Here is a 19648-nt window from a genome sequence, read left to right on the forward strand (position 1 = left end):
TTTTTGGCTCCCCCTACCGTTAACTCATTTGAGTTCATTATTAGGCATATGTCACCATCTGGAACGGCCAAACGAACAAGTCCGACTTCACCAATGTCTGAATGTATGCGGTACGCTCGTTGTTTTGCAGTTGAAGTAAATAATGTTGAAACAATGGAAACAAAGAAGAAATGGACTTTCTCCTCTCGCAAGACGGTTTATATGTCAACGCAGTACTTGACGGAACAACTTACTCCCTCTCGGTCCCTGTGCATTATGAATGTCTTTTGGTTTCTGTCACCACTTTTTGAAATGTTACTTAAAATATTTTTTACAAAACTGTTATCGCTTTTGTGCTTCTTCCAGTTACTGTAGAGCAGGGGTTCCCAAACTACGGCCCGTGGCCACATTTGGTCCGGCCCCCTGAAAAAAAAAAAGTTTTTTTTTTTTCAATAGTGTTATTTATTTCCTGGCTTTTTTCTGTGAAGAACCCAGAGAGGGTTATTCGGTTATAATCTATTTAATGAATAGTTTTATGATCATACTATTATTTTTATTTTATTGACTTTTGTTCCGTGAAGAATCCAGAAAGTGTTATTTGATTGTGGCTTTCTGAAAAACAATACATTTTTACATTTAGGCACTCCAGCAATCGTCACACCTTTTCTGTTACAAACTGACCCCGGCCGGCCCCCCATCAGAGAAGGGAAAAGTTATGTGGCCCTCACAGGAAAAAGTTTGGGGACCCCTGCTGAAGAGAAATGAAATGCGTTTTATTCTATGCTTTAACCCAGGGGTGGGCAAACTATTCCACAAAGGGCCGCAGTGGGTGCGGGCTTTTGTTGCAACCCATTAAGACGACACATTTTCGCCAATCCGCTGTTTTACAAGTGCAATCAGTCGATTGCAGTCAGGTGCTTCTCATTTCTGCTGAAACCTCATTGGTTATACTATCCGTGCTGGGTCAGTTGGAACAAAGACCAGGACCCACTGCGGCCCTCGAGGACCGGTTTGCCCACCCCTGCTTTAACCCCTTGATATCTTAATTTACACTGGAGAAAGGACGACGCGAGATATTGTCCAGCGACCCTCCCGTTTCCAATGGATCGGACGTCTCCGATTGGCAAAATCATTTCAATTCGCAACGTCAAGTAATTGGACGTCTAGCTCTGTCAACGTAAAAGAGGGGATACGTTGGTTTCAATGGAATTTGTCGCGTACTACCCGTTCCGTCCACGCGGTGGCGGTCGCTGCTTCTCGAGATGGTTTGACGACCACCGACGTACCTCTTTGCTCCCTTGCGCATGAGCGTCAAATGTCAACGTTTCCTACCATTTGCCGGACAAGTTGGTTTGAAATGATCCAAAGTTAACAAGACAAATGGCGTCTTTATCGTAAATGTTTGGCTTTGCCGCAACCCAAGAAAAGCGGAAGCATGGCGGCGAATGAGGATCAAGAGGTAAGGTTACGCTTAGCAAAAAGCTAATGCTGTTGTGGCCGAAGAAGTGCACCGTTAAAGTATGGCGCTCTATGGCCGTTTTTAGATGGAGTTGGAGGCACTTCGCTCCATTTACGAGGGTGACGAGTGTTTTAAAGAGCTCAGTCCGGCTTCGTTTCAGTTGCGGGTGAGTTGCGGTACATTACAAACAGCAGCGTTTAACCACGAATGGTGGTAGAGGAACACGATCCGCTTTAAAAACGAAGATGAGCATTCAAGTATTGCGTAAATCAAAAGACGTTCATGAATGAATCGTAAGTAGGGCTGAAAGATGAATCGATTAAACATGGAAATTTACACAAGTAGCTATAATCACGATTGATTCCCCCCCCCCCCCGAAACAGTTCAGCCTTAATCATGAATTCCACTCATCTACAGATAGGAGACTTGGAAGATTCCAAAGCATTCATCTTGGACATCTCGTGGCCAGAGACGTACCCCGTGACCGGCCCCCGAATCTCCCTGGGTGGCTTTTTTAACAACCGAATGTAAGTCGCCCGCAAAGTTTCTTCCGGAGAAACGCCGGTTAATCTCCGTGCCGACGGCAGCGCTCCGGAAACCAAGCGACTCATTCTGTCCAAGCTGGAGGAACAAGTGGAGGCCAACCTGGGCGACGCCATGACGTACACCTTGTTCGAGTGGGCCAAGGAGAACCGAGAAGCGCTGATGGAGAACCACAGAGCCGCGGTCCCCGCCGTGGTGCGTGCGTTCCGACTCGCTCAAAGAGTCGGGTCGCTCCGTCGCTGACCGTTTCCTTCCCGTCGACGTCAGACGTTAACATCCGGAGGCGATTCCACGCCCAACGCGGCGGCCGCCGCCAAGAAGAACAAGAAAGAGCAGCTCACCAAAGCGCAGAAGAGGAGGATCGTCAATCGGACAGGTGAAAGTGTAACGATTACGGTGTGAATTTCCATCCGAGCGAGCGAACAAAGTTTCCCAATTCTGCTTTCAGACAACAAAGGGGAACTGCCGAGAGGTTGGAACTGGATCGACGTCATCAAAGTACGTACGCCGCTATTCTCCACGTACCTGCTGTATTGTTTTTTTTTTTTTTTTAACTGTTTCTTGTCCTGTGTTTACCCCCCCTGTTATGACGCACGTCCAGCACGTAAGTAGCAAAACAATGACCTCGGAATTCAGACTTGAATTCACTGTCTTACTTGGGTTATGGTGGTTTTGGTTCTACTCACGTTGCAGTTGAGTAAAACGGGAGGCAAAGATGACGATTAGACCCCGCTGGCGTTCCGGGTCGACCGATCGGAGGCCGTGTTTTCGGTGCGACGTGTTTGTTAAAAAGCCAAGAAAACGGTCTTCTCAAGGTACAGACTCTCGCTCCCCGGAAGGCGGAAACGTTTGCCTTACAAAAGGATGTTTTGTACAATCGCTATTCGGTCGGATCAGTTGTATGACCTGAACACTTTTTGTATCCTACTCAAATAAAACCTAACATGAAGGAAGCGGTTTCCCATGTGAGACTTTATTAAGGGATCGCCTCATTTTCAGAGGATGGGAAAGACTGGATGATTCAAATGTTTTTTCTTTTGGCCGATAGACAATCTGTCGTGACCGGTAAGGGTGGCGGCCATCGGATTGGCCGTCAATGACGTATGAGCTACAAGCGACAAAATAATCCAAAGGATATTGTAAAAGCTATGTCGATTGGCCCGGCCATAATATTTACACGAGTGAAAAAAGCACTTTAAATGATGATTTTATTACATTCATATAAGACCACCGGGGGTCTGCAGCCGACAGCGTTTAACATCAATTGTAATATCGGCCAACGGCAGCAATTTTCTTTTGTGGGGTCTGCGTGCGATGTCATATTCGAACTTGAGGCAGAACGTATCACGGGCGGACCGTTGGCTGAAAGTCCGCTACTACTTGGGTTTGGATTTATCCGAGCGTGAAACTCTTTCATTGTAATCGTTGACGACGTTCAAGAGGCCCCTTTTGAGAGATTTTTCCAACCTTGTGGAAAACTCCTTTTTAAACATGTTCTCGAAGAAGCTATGGATGTCGTGGGCGTTCTCCACGGACGGCGCCGATTGGGACGGCTCGCCCTCGCTGTCGCTCGGCAGCAACTCCAATAATTTGACGGGGGAAGCGACCGAGGTCGCCGGCCTTTCTTTAAATATGAGCAAAAGTCCGGATCGGAGGCTTTTTCTTTGGCCCTTGGTTTTCGCGCGCTTGTGTTTTCTCCTGCCGTGGCGAGTCTTCCACATGGACGTGAGCTTTTTGCAAATGGGCCTCAGGGCCGGTTTGGTGCGGATACACTCCAAGACGGAACCGGGACAGTCCTCCAGAAGCGAGGGCACGATCCCCTTACGCCTCCATTTGAGCCTGTTCCGGCCGACGGTCGACCCGGTCCCAACTTGCAATTTGTCCGCCTCTGTCGTCTCTTCAGATGAGCGTTTGACGTCCTCTGCTGAAGAGCGACCGTCTCGGGACGCTTTGTCTCCCGGCGCTTTGGACGAAGACCTCCCGGAGATCCTTTCCACTGACAATTTACAGAGGACGTCCGCCGCCTCTCTGGACGAACACCTCCCGGACGTTCTGTTTTGCGAATATCGGGAGTTGGCGTCGAGCGCTTCGCTCGAGGAAGACCTCCTGGATATTCTGTCTTGTGACAATCTGGAAATGGCCCGTATGGCATCTTTTGACGAAGGCCGCCTGGAGATCCTGCCTTCGGACAAATTCCGAACGTCCGCGGGAGACGTTTTGGAAGAAGACCTGGACAGCCTACCTTCCGACCATTTAGGAGAAAGCCCTAGTTCTGCGGAGGACTTCCTCGATATTCTGTCTTCTAACAATTTCTGGACTTCTAGTTTGGAGGAAGCTCTCCACGATAGCCTGCTTTCTGGCAACTTGGCAAAAAGCCCGGCTTCTTCCGATGACGAAGACTTGGGAGTTATCCTTTCTTCTGACCATTTGCCAACATCCGCGGTTTTGCAAGAACCTCTCGATCGCCCGCCTTCCGAAAACCTAGGAACCACGTCTTCGGACGAAACGGACCTCCCGCCTTCTGACAATTTACACATATCGGCCACTTTGGAAGAGGCTCTCCTTGACAGTCTGGATTCCGACACTGTCGAGACCACCCCTTCTTCTACCGGGGATAAGGACTTATAAGATATCCTGTCTTCGGACAATTCGTAAACATCCGCCGCTTTGGATGAAGTTCTCCTGGATAGCCTGCTTTCTGACAATTTGGGAACGAGCCCTACGTCTTCCGGCGACGAAGACGTCCTGGATAGCCCGTCTTCTGACAATTTGGCTTTAACCCACGCGGACACGGGGTCAAAATCTTCTTCGGCGAAAGGCGTGTCGCGCTCGACGGCCGTTTGGTCGAAAGAGATCCTCGATACGCTCCCTTCAAGCGATTCGGCGTCGTCTCCCGCTTCTACCGAAGGCTTCTTGACAACAAAACACAGAAGGGAAGCGTCTTCTACCACGTCCGATAGAGGGCGCTTCGCTTCGGGGTCTCGAAACGACTGACGGTCGACGGCTTCCACGGAAGGACTGATAACGTAAAGCCCCTCGAGGGCGCCGTCTACCTCCAACTTTAGAGGAGGCTCCCTCGCTCGGTCTTCAGACCGCGGAGAGTCATCGGCCGCCGCCGCCTCTACCTCGTCCGTTGCTTCCGACGATCTCGCGGATACGCTGGCTTCTAGCTCCCAGTGATCCGCATCTACAAACTCCAAAGACGTGGCCACTGGCCACTGGAGTTCAGACGAAGGCCTCTTTGTTGCAAGAAGACGTAGTGGCAGAGGGCTGGACCATACTATTCCCAATGAACTCTGTACCCGCCGGTCTTCTTGCCACCCGGGATTGGGATCTACCCGTTCCGAAGGCCCGGCGGCGTCCGTCGCGCTCTCTGCCGAAGGTCTCTTTGATACCCGGCCTTCCGGCGACTTGACGGAACCCGCTTCCGGTGAAGACATCTTGACCGCACGTTCCCCTCTCCGCGTGGAGTCGGACAAGGGCCTCTCTGCTACCTGGTCTTCTGACATCGTAGGCTCGACCTCTGTTTTCTCACTCCAAGGCCCCTTTTCTACCAAGTCTTCCGGCAACTCCAGATCGGTATCTAGCGTTTCTAGCGACAACCCTGTTGCTATGCTGTCTACCGGCAATTCCGAATAGGTTTCTACTGCTTCTGAAAAGGGCCTCTCGTCATCTAATTCTCGGAACGAAGACCTCTCTTCTCTTCCGTCGTCTGACAATGGGAGATCGGGGTCTAACGCTTTGGACGGAGCCCCGCGATCGGAAGGGGCGTCCGTGTCCGATAAAGCCATCGGTTCTTCCGAAGGAGGGCACGTGGAAGACGTACGCGGCGGTGAATCCGGCAGACATAAAACATCGACGATGTCGTGAACCAAGTTACTCGCCGTGCTCGCCCTTTCCAGCGATTCTGAAGAAATCCTCGTCGGATCGTCGCAGGGAGTCGGTGTGTTCTCCGGTCGACTCGGAACACTAAAGGCCTCTAGCGATACGGGGTCTCCCTGACGGTCGGTTTCCATCTCCCCGAGGTGAGCCGCTTCTTCCAACAAGCCGGTAGAGGGGCGCGTGTCTGCCGCCGTGGCTTCTCGGTCCGAGAAGTCTAGGCGTGACGGTATCTCCGCTTTGCTGTCGCTCATGCTGGACAAAGTGTAACGTTCTGGCGTCAAATTCCCCTCGGAGGCGAGAGGAGAGCTCTCGCTGGATTCTCTCCTGGACGTACATTGTTTCTCGCCGCATACGTTAACAGGCCTGACCGTTTTCTCTAAGGTGGACTTGACTTTTTCCACGATGGTTTTCCCGATGCTGTCGACCACGGGGTTTAACACTTGGCTGATCAAATCTTTGGCCTTCTCCAGGAGGGATGCCGAGGAAGCGGGAGAAATGGCGCCGTCTAATCGTTGACGGTCCTCGTCCGGTTGAGACGTCTGCGCCTCGGCGTTGACGCTCAATTCCTCCTCCGAGATGTCGTCCGCTTCCTCCCGAGACAAAATATCCGGGTCCGGAGCCTCGGGTCTGGCGAAGATTCTCAAGGCCGACCGGTCGCCGCACGCGCCCTCTTCCTGATCGGCGACGACGATTCGTTGAGAGAAATAATCTTTCAGGTGTCGCTTGATCTTCTGCTGGGTGAGCGTGCCGTACGACGACTCGTCGATGAGGGAGCGGGACGTGGCGCGCTCCTCCCTGTCCCAAGCCGCGATCAGCTGCCTCAAGTTGGCCAAATCCAGGGTACTTTTCTCAACGATGCTCTTAATGATATTGTTGACCTTGGCATCTTGATCTTTGTCCTTTAGGCCGTAAGTCATATTCTAAAGCACAAATGCAAACATCCCATTAGTAGGGAAACGTGAATAGCGAGGTTGCACCCGTGCCATTTTTTGGGGGGCCTCCCGATACTGCACCCATATGTTTCAGTTTGGGTTTTTGTTTTCATACTAGTAATGATAAACTCGTTTCACTACATGACGGAAGCGTGAAGAACTTACGCGGGCGGGCGCCCTCGCAGTCATCGGCGTTAGACGTCCCATCGGTTTAAAGTGGGAGGGATGAACGTTTGGCCGCCGCCCTCGCACTTCAAACGGATAGGACGTCTACTCGCGATAAATCGTTTAGGTCGGTGGCAGGAGGACGATCGGACGTCCGTCGTCGCCGGCGGCCATTTTGGGTAGGGCAATCTCAAAAAGTCCATTTCGCGCAGCATCGGCACTTTATTTCTAGAGGCGGGAATCTCGGGGCACCTCACGATTCGATTCGGAGGCAACAATTCGGTTATGAAGACATTATCGACGCGCGACCGACCGCCAGCTATTAGCTGCTTTAAATGTTTGGTACATTAGTTTCAAAAATGGTACAGGAATCCTCTCGGGCTTCAATAAATTACGATTTCATTGTCAAGTTAACAGTTCAAAACTGTATATAAAATACTCAGTCCCCATTCTGTATCAGCAGCTTTAAACTAAAAGTTGTTTCAACTGCTCTCGTTATTCCATAATTTGCTTTCGACACTTAAAACCGTTTCATCATTTAAAGATGGATTCAAGTCAAGATTTTGCCGATGTAGGAGTATTTTAGATCAAAAGTGAATTAGGTTCGCTACAACAGAGCCTCCCTGAGAAGTCTACCGCTTTAAGATGGCGGCTGTTGTCAAACGCCGGCGAGTCTGTTATTTCCCATCTAGTTCTTTATAGATGTGATATCAACCGTAGCACTATGTGGGCGGCGTTTTTTTCCTCTAGCGCAGGGGTGTCCAAACGTTTTGCAAAGGGGGCCAGATTTGGTGTGGTAAAAATGTGGGGGGGCTGACGTCATTTACGTAGAACAATATATTTAAGCAGATGTTATCAAGCCATTCTGTGTATCACGTTTGCTTTATTCTTCTTTTTTAATGAACAATCTCACACCTATCCTTTGTGGCGTTCTCTTTTGATTCTCTGGCTCTTGCGAAATACTGCTGCTGTGAAATTAAACTAGCTTCAATTTCTCGCTGCGCATCTTCCCTGTAATCTTGTCGTACATGTCAGAATGTCTTGTTTGGTAATATCGCCTCACATTGAACTCTTTAAAAACAGCGACTATCTCTTTGCAAATGAGGCAGACACAGTTGTTGGGTATTTTAGTGTAGTCCCATTTCCACCTATCCTTGAAGTGTCGGCCGTTGCACTCAATTTTCTTTTTTTGGTTGATTGTCGCCATTTTAGGAAATTGCAAGTAAAGGGTCACACGGGGTAATGTTGCTTAGAGTGCTGCTGCCTTTTAATGGGTAAATTTAGTATGTGAGCTACTTCATATGCTGGTAGCAGTACTGCTGACCAATTTATGAAGTCTGTGTGCGGGCCAGACGTTATTGATTTTATGACAGAGGCTGGGGCCCAGATGAAATTTGAACACGGGCCGCATTTGGCCCCCGGGCCAGACTTTGGACACTCTAGCGGCATGAATTGAACATGAGATTTACTCTCGGTCCGTTCCCCATTGCGTCCCGAAGACCACGCCGACTGTTTTCGTTCCGGTTTACTTGGCATACTGTATTCAAGCCATCGGAATAGGCATGTTTGCGAATCGTTCTCGAATCTTCAAAGAATTGGAAATTTCGCACACCTTTAGTTCTGTGTTCCATATCGGTACAGATACGAGTATCTGCGCATCGCTAATAATGCTGGTCTACAAAATTTGGATCGCTCTCTGCTTTAGAGAGAAATTTGGCTAAATGCCTTGGAGCGGTGACACAGGTTGGGAAAAGAAGAGATGTTAGTGTCGGTTGGATAAAGTCTTCAAGTTTGATGACATCGTTGTTTTCACCAGATGGATATATTCCAAAACAGCCAGATTGATGTAATGCATTTTGCCGGAAAAACTAGAGCCGATTGACCTGTTTGGGCTCATTTTTCTTTTTTAGCGACTTATCTAGGAAGCAGACGGGTGTCATTGGTGGCAGGATCCACCCTCAATAAATGGCGAGTTGAATAGTTGAAAACCTCATTACCTGTCCCGTACAACAACCTTTGACGTCGTCGCCCAGCATCCCCCGTCGAGCGAAAAAATCCTTAATGCCGTTTTGAATCTTCTCAACGGAGAGGGTTTCATTTCCGTGCCCGAGCGCGGGGCTCTCGCGACTCATGTTTGCCAACGGTGCGGTGCGGTGCGGTGCGGACACGTTCCCGTAGGGCTCTAGGCCAACAAAGGGCACACGTGACATCGTCCCCCTTTGTCATTAGGCTTGGACTTTGTCGTCAAGGCGTTCCTGCAAACGGTGTCACCGAGGCGCATCGCCGTAGCCTTTTGCGACAAAAGACTGCGACCGGATCCAGGCTGAGGAAAATAGTTTGCTTTGGACCTCAATGAAAAAGCCACAGAGATGCTTTACTTGTATTTATTTGCTTTTTTGATACATCAAAAATAAAGTTCTCACTAAAACAAGATGAACGTGTGACAGCGCTGCAAGCGGCTTTCGACGGATTGTGCTCTTATCGACCCATCGGCAGGTGGCTCACTACCTGGAACGGCGGTCTTTTCTGTTCTTGTCCAGACTTTTGTCCATGGTCTTTTCGTTGTCCCCCCTGCATTTGGGACAGTACCACTTGCCCTTGGGTTTGTAGGTCAGACCCACGCAGGAGAAGTGGAACCACTCGATGGGGCACTGGTCGTTGTCGCAACCGATCATTTCGCCGTAAGACACCTGCTCGCACAAACAGTAGGTGGGCTCGTTGGGGTCGATGGCAAAGTCCACCGGCGAAGCGTCTCGCTCCTGCTTGGACTTGCGCTTCTTTTTCTTGGTGGACTTAGACTTGGACTTCTCTCTGGGAAGCGGGACGGGCGGCTCGTCCGCGGCGTCGTCCGCCGCCGAACCGTTGGCCGACGGGTGGCCGGAGTCTCGGCTCTCGCTGTTGCGCTGGCGTCGCGGGCGACGGGCCGAGGCGCGGTCAGCACCGGCGGCCGTCGCCGCCGCGCCGGCGGAGGCGCCGGCGGGCGGCTCCTGGACATTAGCGCGGCGCTCCGTCGCCGGCCTTTCGGGCTCGCGGGGTTCTTGGAGGCACAGGGAATGAGAGTCCATCTGGCGCGAGCGGTTCTCCACCAACTCTGTCATCTGGGTCACCACGTGAATCTTCTCGTCGCCCAGCTCCTGGCTGACGATGAGCGCCCGTTGCAGCTGGACCTGCAGGCGCTTTCGCTGGCCCCCGTCCTGCTCCGCCTTGTACTTCTCGAAGACTTCGTCCACCTCTTTCAGCACTTCTGCAAACAGAAATTCACGGAAAACTTCATCGTTACAAACTTCTACTATTGAGATTAGTACTAAAATGACGGTATCGGGGAGTAGCGGGGGGGGGGACCGTGCCCGTATGTACTTTTCCAGACCTAGTTTCCGAGCACGAGTCGCTGTATCCAAGGAGGCTGTTTAAAAAAAAAAAAAGCACGGGACAACATCCAGTCGTCCTTCTGTGAATTTAAACGAGTACCGCTAGCAGCCGTCCAATCCATTTGAAGTAGGAGGGCGGCCGCCGACCCTCCCGGTTCAGATGGATCGGACGTCCACGGACATCAGTTAAGCGGTGTCTGACCAAGCCGCTGTAGTAATTACATTTGCGTATGCGGTCATTTGGTATTAAAAAATGTATATGGACAGATTCTTCTTTTTAAACGACCCGCCTGACAGCCAGCGGAAGTGACGACAAAGATAACGTGACGGGGGCAGGGCGTAGAACAGCAGCTATTGCACAGTTGACATATGATCATATTGTGTCCATTCGTCCAATAAATTGAGGCCGAACGTCATTTCACCACACCGACTATCCCCCAAATCGAACGCGGGTCGGAATGCACTGAAAAATTTGCCGCGGGTACGAAAGTGTGCATTTTTTTCAGTGGACTTTGGTAGGCTGCGTTGACGTGAATGGGGAAACGAGGGAGGGAGGCAGGCAGCGGTAGTCCGGTCGCCATGCCATCGCCTGCCTTACCTTGGTACTTGGCGTCGATTTCCCGGAGCACAGAAACATTTCTTTGTATGTCCAAAGGCAGGGACTCCACGCATTCCAGATAATCTTCCACGTAGTTTGCCAGTTGTTGCGACTTGTCAACGTTGGGATAGTGGTGGCCTAACATGGTCTCCGCGATGCATCGAGGCGAGGAAGTGCAAGGAAATAATGGGACCGGATTGATTTGGCGAGCACTTCCAAGCAGCCACTTCACTTCAAACAAAACTCCTACCAGCGCGCATGCGTGAGTATTTTCCTTTTATGGCGACGGACGCTTTCTCCCCCTCCGAGGCGGCGGTCACGGAAGGCGGAGCCGGTGAAGAACGACAGGAGCTCATTAACATAGCGTTCTCCGGGGAAAACGAGGCCGAATACTTTTGAATTCTTCCATTGTGTGATGGACGGACATCGACGGGAGGAAAAGTCGACTTATTTTACAAAACCTATCCTATCCGTTTTTCATGCATCGCGTTTTTGCCTTATCCAACGTATCCACGAGAGGTCGCTGTCGTGTAAGAATCAGAATTGCCGTTTTGCGCTCCGGCCCGAGGAGGAAGTTTTGTTGTGTGACGTCAGAAAAAAAATTGCCGACGTTCAAACGTTGAATATTAACTCTATGGTTGCCAAGGATGGCCATAGTTGCTCTAAAAACAAACACACGGCTGTTGTTACAGTAACTTTTTAGCACTTACAACACCCTTCCTATTGGTTCATGATATATTTACTCATTGACGGACGGAACGTCTCTCGTCGTAAACATGATTATTTTCTGTGAACGACAATGACTCTTCCTCAACTGAACGCGGCGAGTTGAGTTTCGTTTCCCGAACACTTCCCGCCACGAGAAGTACGTAGAGACGAGTGTCACTAGCCCGTTTCCTGTAATAACTCCAAAATAAAGGCGAGAGTTGTTAGATGTTTGATAGGTTTGAAATAATATAATGACACGCGTTGTTGTTGTTTACTGCGCTACAAAAGAAGGCGACGACTCAAATGAGTGGAGAATGATATTCTGGAGCAGTAAAAATGGCAAGGCGACGTTTTATTTTGACGCCCCACGTGAACGCTTCCGGATTTTCTGCGTGCTTTTAAAAGCCTGCTTGACTCGGCTTTCAACTCTAGCGTCATTTGCCCCGTCGTCGTCGTCGTCGTCTTCGAGGGTCTTCCGATGGCACCTGTTGCCGTGAAAAGTGCATTTCTAATCCTTTTTTGCGGTCTTTTTTCAGGTAATTCCGTCACGGACACTTTTGGAATACTCTGTTGCGTTGAAATGTGCTTTGTTTTGTTTGTTTGCGAGAGGTTCCTTATTTTCGCTTTCTGTAGTGCCCGTCGCGTTTTTTTCGATAACAAAACTTTGAAAGCTTGTTAAATGTGGAATACAAACAACGACGGTTTGGAATGGTGATGTTACAAAATGAAGTTGTAATAGTTGGTGTTTGGGAGTGTGACGAATATGCGGTGGACTTTGACTCTTGCGAATGCGGCGTTATCAAGCCACATTTCGACACAAAAGTCACTTGGCGCTCATATTGGTAGCCTTTGATGCCACTGCATTCAAACGTTGACACTGATTGAAAACAGTAGGTCCTCACTTTTATGGTTCTGCTTTGCCTACCAACTGTAAATTGGCTGTCTGTCACGGTCTTGTCAGGTGGCAGAACGGACAGTCGGTTTATTCTGTCCGATTTCTCCAACTCTTTCTTGTCTTTTCAATTGAAGCGCTGCTGTCACTGGCTCAAGATGTCAAACCGCCCGCCACCGTGACCGCCGCCAGAGAGTTCTTTCCGACAAGCGGACCTGAGCCTAGCTCCCCCGCCACGGCAACCTCGACCGCCAGCTCTACGACCGGCCCCGCATCACCGACGACTGGCGCTACGACCGAGCGCGTCGTACCCTCCACCACCTGGCGCGCCCCCTCAACCATCGACGCCACGACCGAACGCGTCCCATCTACCATCGACGCCACGACCGAAGGCGTCCCATCTACCATCAACGCCACGACCCAGCACGCCCCCTCAACATCCAACGCCACGACGGCGCCGACTCCCCGCTCCAGTACGACCGCCGGCCCTCCGCCCGAGCCCACGCCGCCAGACCACCTCAGCGCGGGAGACTACCGTCTCCTGAAGAATAATTCCGTTTGCGTGATGGCTCACGCGGCCTTGCAGATCCGACTCCAAACGTCAAAGGTACTTTTCCGCCCGGCCCCGATCCAGCGCCGAGGCGACCTTTTTACCCGGAACGAACTTTGTCGCAGGCCAGCGGGACGTTCGCGGTGCAGCCGAACAAGACGCGGGCCGTCGGGGAGTGTCGGGAAAACGGGGCCAACCTTACGCTGGTCTTCCCGGAGGGTTTCGTCACCTTTCTGTTCAACAAGGTTTGCTTTTTACACATCAAAACAATGGTGACAAACCTAACCTGCCCTGACATTGGCCAGCTCGATCGCTGGTGCAGATTTGACCGCGGATCATGTGATTTTGGTCACGAGTCAGTGAAGAACCGTTTGAAAGAGGAAGTGGACCCTTTTGCGTGTCACGGCATGTGATACAGATCGCTCTGTGCCTCACCGTAGAAACTAGGGCAAAATGACGTAGTCGTCGCAAAAGATGACCGCGATTATTCGCATTGTCCAGTTAAATTCATATTTGTGGGGATGCTTTGCGGCTTATGGCAGCCACGTTGCAAACCCCCCCCCCCCCGCTTCTAATGGATCCGACCTCAAGCGCAGGCAATGTTGAAATAGCAGGTGCTTTTTTTTATTTAATTAAAAAAAAAAAACTGTTGAGAAATTAGCTAGTTATGACTTCTTTCAAATGGCAATGCATTGATAGGCACATGGATGACAATGCGATGTGGCACTAATAACTTTTACTCTCCCACCTTAAGAGCACAGAGGAAAACATCGGCTACGTCCACACTTTGACATTCCGTCTGGTTTACCCTTTAAGTACAGGTAAGTCCACTGTTTTGCACACAAGTCGATGAGGAAATGCCATTCCCCCCCCCCCCCCCCTTTTTGCAGCGAGCGGACAGTTTTCTGCCAGCAACCATTCCTTGCGCGTCTTGTCCGCCAAGATCGGCCACTCGTACTCGTGCCGGAGCGACTCCTTTTACATGGGGAACGGATTGTATCTGGACGTCAAGGATGACCGCGTGCAGGCCTTCGATTTTTCCAAGAGTAACGAGTTTGGCGTCCGTAAGTAGAGCCCTGGATGGAGATTTGAATTTTTTTCCCTCCAATGACCGAAACATCCGCCTCGAATTTCAGCCGACCTCTGCGCGGCCGATCGGCCCGATTACGGCGTGGCCATCGGGGTAGGCGTGACGTTGCTGGTACTCATCCTGGCGGTGGTGGCGATCTACCTGCTGGGCCGCCGGAGGAGGACGGACGGCTACCAGGCGCTGTGAGCCCGAGAGACCTCCGGACCCCGCGAATCATCCTACCCACTTAATAGAAAATATGGGTTGGCCTTGGCACTTTTTACTATTGTCTGCACTAATTGCAAATGCATGCGTACATACGTTCTATTAAATGAGTACGACTTGGCGCCCACACTGATGAATGTATGTTATGTTGTCTTTTTAAATGTGACTTTGGGTGCATTTAAAGTTTAATGAGGGAATTTATGTACATGCGGTTTTGTCACGTCTTTATGCCATTAAAGAAATCCATTTCTAAATCATGTGTCCAAGTTGATTAAAGGGCAACTGAAGACCTTTCCGGATTTTGGTGTAATTTTACGAATATAAACTTTGGACGAGTTCGTCAAAACAACCATGACATTATCAACACGTAATTGCAAGGATAATTTGCGTTTTTTTTTTTTTTTTAGTTTCTTTGCACTCCGTTAATAGTGTGACGTAGGCAACAGAAGACTACCCACAGCTAGCATAGCAGCAACAACGATGTCAGTGGTATTTCCACCAAAGGTAACCATTCAGGATCGCTCTTTCGTGACGCTACAGATGGGAAAGGCTGAGTCCCAGGAAAGATGAACTTTTTTTTTTTTTTTTTTATGTGACTTTTTGAGACCGCGAATGATGCATTTAATACAATTCAACTGAGTAAAACACTCGAGCGAAATCCGAAAAGCTCTTCAGTTGCCCTTTCAAAAATCTCATTCATTTCAGTAATGGGCATAGGCCTTTAGGTGGCAGCATTTTACTTAAAAAAAAAAAACAAAAAAGGAAATACGTTCTGCAATTCTCTTTCACGTATTGTTGTGTAACTATATTAACTCTGAAAACATCAGCTATCTTCCTGATGCCACAACGGGTGATCGATTACGCGACTCAAAGTATGTATATTTCCCGATGCCGTTCACTGCACTTGAAGTAGCACTCCCGTGACGTACCGTTACGTAAAAAGCGTAATGACGCATACCGTGTGGCTTACAGGGGCAGATTGAAACGCGCGCTAAAACAAGTGGAAGACAAATAACATGTGGCCGGCTACCTGCTGAACAAAACCGGGTACGTGGTCCGTCTCGCACCGCGTGTTCTACCGCCGCCCGCCCGCCCGGCCGGTGCGCTCAAGGAAATGGACCATTTTCCGCGAGACTTTCTTTCTAAATCGGAAGTAGTACGGTTGTGCTAATTAGCCGCTCCGCTTGTAGTCGTAGCATCCGCATTTGGTCGCCCGGTCAATTCCAGCCGCTTTTTCCCCCCTCGGGTTCTGGCTTCACGGACCCTCTCGGGGTTCTGGTACAGCGCTAAGACGTGGAAATGTTTCTTTATTAAATGAAAGCGACATTCAGCGTCGCGCCCGGCTTCGCTTCGGTAAGCGCCAATGCTAACGTTAGCGTAGCCTATATTGTTGTGGTGTGCGTGCATTTTGAGGTGCCCCGCCCACCCATGCATTGTTCCAGTGTTATTTGTCAGCAGGAAGATGCCGTTTCTGGGGAAATGCTTTCATTTCCAAGGGGATATTTTGGTCCATTCGAATATTTGTGTGGGTCTAGGAAGGTTTATAGAGCATTGCGAGTGAGTCAATAAGAGTGCGACTGTGCTCTTGTTTTTAAGTGTGATTCATTTTTCTGGTTGGGTTTTAAAAAATGTTTTGTCGTATTGCATTCAGTACAGCATACTACGTGAGAGCACGCGATGGGTTTGCATTCATCCCAGAAGAAGCATTTCCCCCTGCGGGGGATCGACGGGGTCGTTCAGCTCTTCGACGCCGAGCTTCGCAAGGCCGAGCCGGACCTGGCGCTCCTCTCCCTGGTCCTGGGTTTCGTGGAGCACTTCCTGGCCGTCAACCGCGTGGTCCCCGTCAACGTTCCCGGCGTGCGCTTCGAGCCGCTGGAGCCCGACTGTCCCAACTCCTGTTTCCCCACCGTAGAGTTGGGCACCATCTCGGCCTTGTACGAGCGCTTCACGGCGCAGATCCGCGGGGCCGTGGACCTGTCCCAGTACAGGCGGACGCCGGCGGGCTCCGGTCGAGAGTTGGTCAAGAAAGTGTCGGACGTTATCTGGAACAGCCTCAGTCGCTCTTACTTTAAAGACCGCGCTCACATCCAGTCTCTTTTCAGCCTCATCACCGGTAAGCGCCTTAGCTAACGTCCGGTATGTAGGGTATTTCTAAAAGAGCCTGAGAAACCGCCACCTGTTTGATGAAGGAACCAAATTGGACAGCTCGGGCGTGGCCTTCGCGGTGGTGGCGGCCTGCCAGGTCCTGGCCCTGAAGGACGTGCACCTGGCGTTGTCCGAAGACCACGCCTGGGTCATCTTTGGCAAAAACGGCGACGAGACGGCCGAGGTCACCTGGCACGGCAAGGGGAACGAAGACCGGCGGGGGCAGACGGTCGCGGCGGGAGTCAACGAAAAGGTGAAGCGCGGCGGCAGTCGACGAAAAGGTGAAGCGCTTCGCCGTGGTCTGGCGGCGCGGAAATAGCTTTCCGTGCTCGCTCTCCTCCAGAGTTGGCTCTACCTCAAAGGCTCTTACATGAAATGCGACCGCAACATGGAGGTGGCCTTCATGGTGTGCGCCATCAACCCTTCACTCGACCTGCACACCGACAGCTCGGAGCTACTGCGGCTTCAGCAGGTGACCGCTTTTTTTAAAAAACAAAAAAAAAACACTCTTTTCAATTTCCATTTCCAAAACAGTCCCTTGTTTTTTCTCCAGAAACTGCTGTGGTTGCTCTATGAACGAGGTGACCTGGACAGGTAAGCGCGCCCGCCCGAGTCGAGTCGGAGACCTCAAAAAGGGGGAAGTCATGTTGGCGTATCTCGTCTCAGGTATCCCATGGCCACGGGGACTCTGGCCGATCTGGAAGACCAAGATCCTATTCCGGGCAAAGAAAGCCCGCTGGAAATCCACCTCAAGGTCGGCGTCTCCGAGGGGACCTCCGAGCTAACCCGATGCTAATTTTCTCTCGCTCTCCTCAGGCTGTCCGTTCGGCCCAGAAACATTACAACAACGAGCACATCTACCCCTACATGTACTTGGCGGGCTTCCACTACCGGCACCGGAACGTGCGGGACGCGCTGAGGGCGTGGGCCGACGCCGCCCAGGTCATGCAGGAGTAAGTTTGATATTGGGGAAGGGGGGCGGGGGCTCCGTTCTAAATCGGCAATCTGGCTTCAGCTATAACTACTTCCGCGAGGACGAGGAGATCTACAAAGAGTTCTTTGACATTGCCAACGACGTCATTCCGACTCTGCTCAAGGAGACCGCCGTGGCCGCCGAGAGTCCCGCCGAAGGCGGCGAGACCGGAGAAGCGGTGAGGAAGGAAACGTCGACGCGGGTTCCGGTCTTTTCTAGTGATTGAAATACGGCCGTTTGGCCATTTTCCGGGGGCGCGCGGCAGGAGGAGCCTAAGCAGCGGCGGCGACGGCAGCAGCAGCAGCAGCAGCAGGAGGCGGCTCTCTCTGCGCTGCAGGACCCGGAATGCTTTGCCCACCTGCTGCGTTTCTACGACGGCATCTGCAAGTGGGAGGAGGGCAGCCCCACGCCGGTGCTGCACGTGGGCTGGGCCACCTACTTGGTCCAGTCGCTGAGTCGCTTCGAGGCTCAGGTGAGGAAGCCGCCGTGCTACGCCGCACCGCGCCGTAAAATACACTCACGCTCGCGTCGCGATCACAGGTACGACAGAAAGTGTCCATCGTCACCAAAGAGCCCGAGTGTCAGGACGACGACGACGCGTCCAGCGAGGATCCGCGGGAAGGCCGCAGACGAGTTCCCCGCAGGGAGTCCAAACCGGAGGAGCGGAACTCGCCTTCCCCCGGCGCCCCCGCCTCGCCGACCCGGCTCAAGAAGGCCGGCGAGGGAGGCGCCCGCCGCCGCTCCGAGGGCAAGCCCGAGTCCCCCGAAGCCGGCGCCCGCTCCCCCTCGCGGACGCCGGCCGCCCCCGTCGTGGTCTTCCAGAGCGAGAAGATGAAAGGCATGAAGGAGCTTCTGCGCGCCGCCAAGGTCAATTCCAGCGCCATCAAGCTTCAGCTCACCGCTCAGTCTCAGGTCCAGATGAAGCGTCAGAAGAGCACGCCGCCCGGCGACTACTCCGTGTCCTTCATGAAGAGGCAGCGCAAATCTCTTTAGGACCGCCGCGTCCGTCGCTTCCCGTTCGTCCGAGCCCTGCTGCCGTGGGAAAAGCGCGCACAGCGCGCCACCCCAAACCTTTCAATAAAATCTACTTTATCCGGTCGCGCGCCCAATTTCACCAAGTGCTAGAAACGTAAAGATTGTATTACGCGTGACACCGACGGGTCCTTTTAGTAATAACATTTCAAAGACCCGAGAAAATAAAGTGACACATTTGTCCCTTATCAAGTGGGGGCTGGGGCAATGAATGGGACTCCAACGAACCAAAGTATCCGTCTTGATTTTGATTCACTTGTTGAAAAGACTGAAAGCTGTGAAAGTCCATCCATTTAGTATAGTTACTGTGTAACATTGTCCACTTCCACACTAAGGATAGCTTCTTTCTTGCTAGCTCGATGTTGCCTTACTTTGCATTTTTGTTTTTAGATGAAGTTTTTTCATTTGGTGAGTTGACGAGACCAGGCAGAACGGCTGTTGTGGGATTTTGTTTTTGTATCTGCAAGTAATAAAAGAGCCAAGAAACGGAGGCAAGTCTCAATGCGTCTTTATTCGTAACGAGCCGCGTTTTCCAATTCCGCGGTCGAGCCGGCCGCACTTTCTTTTCGGTTGCGTTTTCCTTTCAGCTTTTGCCGCACGGTGACAGACGACGACGCTTGGGTCTCAATCGGTTTTGACAGAAAATCATGGCTGTGACGTCACGCAGAAGTATGGCGGTCCGACGGGAAAGTCGCTCGCCTGTCGCATGGGTTCGAATCCCGCCGGCGTATTTTTCTAAATACAATGAATGACGGCTGCCTGACTTGTAAAAAAACACTTGTAAAATCAAGCACGCGTTTTCTATCAATGTGTCAAGTATATTGATGGATCATATTGGATTTGTGCCACAGAAACCAATGGAAAATGGGTAGCTGTCATCATGAAAAAAGAAAAATCCACAAATAGCAAGGAGGGTACTTACTCCAAATGTGCACTGATAATGAAAAGGACAAATGACCTCACAGCTATTGAAGTTTGAATCTTGTCAGTTAAAAAAATCGATCAACTGGAAAACCAAGAGTTGTGCCCCAACCTAAAAGAAGAGTACTTCTACCTTGCACTGCTTTTGGGTCAAAAGATCAAATGGCCTAGGAGCTATTGAAGTTTGAAGCTAGTCATTCAATTCAA

The 19648-nt window shown here is 51.1% G+C and overlaps 4 protein-coding genes across 10 annotated transcripts; 3 read left to right on the top strand and 1 right to left on the bottom strand.

The window, feature by feature from the left end:
- The first annotated feature begins 670 nt into the window (after positions 1–670).
- Positions 671–9793, top strand: rwdd (RWD domain containing 4). Of its 4 annotated transcripts, none has more exons than XM_057853992.1 (7): positions 1058–1438; positions 1524–1604; positions 1856–1965; positions 2026–2173; positions 2249–2357; positions 2430–2479; positions 2583–2930. In XM_057853992.1, the coding sequence occupies exons 1-7, from the start codon at positions 1415–1417 to the stop codon at positions 2676–2678; spliced, it is 618 nt and encodes a 205-aa protein (XP_057709975.1). In that variant the 5' UTR covers positions 1058–1414; the 3' UTR covers positions 2679–2930. The 4 variants fall into 4 exon arrangements, with proteins under 4 accessions (XP_057709977.1, XP_057709975.1, XP_057709974.1 ...); XM_057853991.1 differs by having other exon boundaries at positions 1078–1438; positions 2026–2176; positions 2583–2927; XM_057853993.1 differs by lacking the exon at positions 2583–2930 and adding an exon at positions 6334–9793 and having other exon boundaries at positions 1155–1438; positions 2026–2176.
- Positions 9331–11390, bottom strand: ing2 (inhibitor of growth family, member 2). Its single transcript, XM_057853990.1, has 2 exons — positions 10927–11390; positions 9331–10204 (listed from the first exon to the last, which is right to left on the bottom strand). The coding sequence occupies exons 1-2, from the start codon at positions 11069–11071 to the stop codon at positions 9465–9467; spliced, it is 885 nt and encodes a 294-aa protein (XP_057709973.1). The 5' UTR covers positions 11072–11390; the 3' UTR covers positions 9331–9464.
- Positions 11391–12024: 634 nt separating this feature from the next.
- Positions 12025–14624, top strand: cd68 (CD68 molecule). The gene is made up of 6 exons (XM_057853989.1): positions 12025–12170; positions 12664–13133; positions 13202–13321; positions 13831–13897; positions 13967–14140; positions 14213–14624. The coding sequence occupies exons 1-6, from the start codon at positions 12113–12115 to the stop codon at positions 14350–14352; spliced, it is 1029 nt and encodes a 342-aa protein (XP_057709972.1). The 5' UTR covers positions 12025–12112; the 3' UTR covers positions 14353–14624.
- Positions 14625–15164: 540 nt separating this feature from the next.
- On the top strand, positions 15165–19005 carry men1 (multiple endocrine neoplasia I). Of its 4 annotated transcripts, none has more exons than XM_057853982.1 (11): positions 15165–15242; positions 15343–15417; positions 16022–16483; positions 16560–16768; positions 16859–16987; positions 17069–17109; positions 17182–17269; positions 17332–17468; positions 17531–17666; positions 17754–17960; positions 18029–19005. In XM_057853982.1, exons 3-11 carry the CDS (start codon positions 16048–16050, stop codon positions 18479–18481), a joined length of 1836 nt encoding a protein of 611 aa, XP_057709965.1. In that variant the 5' UTR covers positions 15165–15242; positions 15343–15417; positions 16022–16047; the 3' UTR covers positions 18482–19005. The 4 variants fall into 4 exon arrangements, with proteins under 4 accessions (XP_057709965.1, XP_057709966.1, XP_057709969.1 ...); XM_057853986.1 differs by lacking the exons at positions 15165–15242; positions 15343–15417 and adding exons at positions 15427–15723; positions 15813–15927; XM_057853983.1 differs by lacking the exon at positions 15165–15242 and having other exon boundaries at positions 16027–16483.
- Positions 19006–19648: the final 643 nt, after the last annotated feature.

The sequence above is a fragment of the Corythoichthys intestinalis genome, chromosome 13 (assembly GCF_030265065.1).
Source record: "Corythoichthys intestinalis isolate RoL2023-P3 chromosome 13, ASM3026506v1, whole genome shotgun sequence".
Taxonomy (NCBI): Eukaryota; Metazoa; Chordata; class Actinopteri; order Syngnathiformes; family Syngnathidae; genus Corythoichthys; species Corythoichthys intestinalis.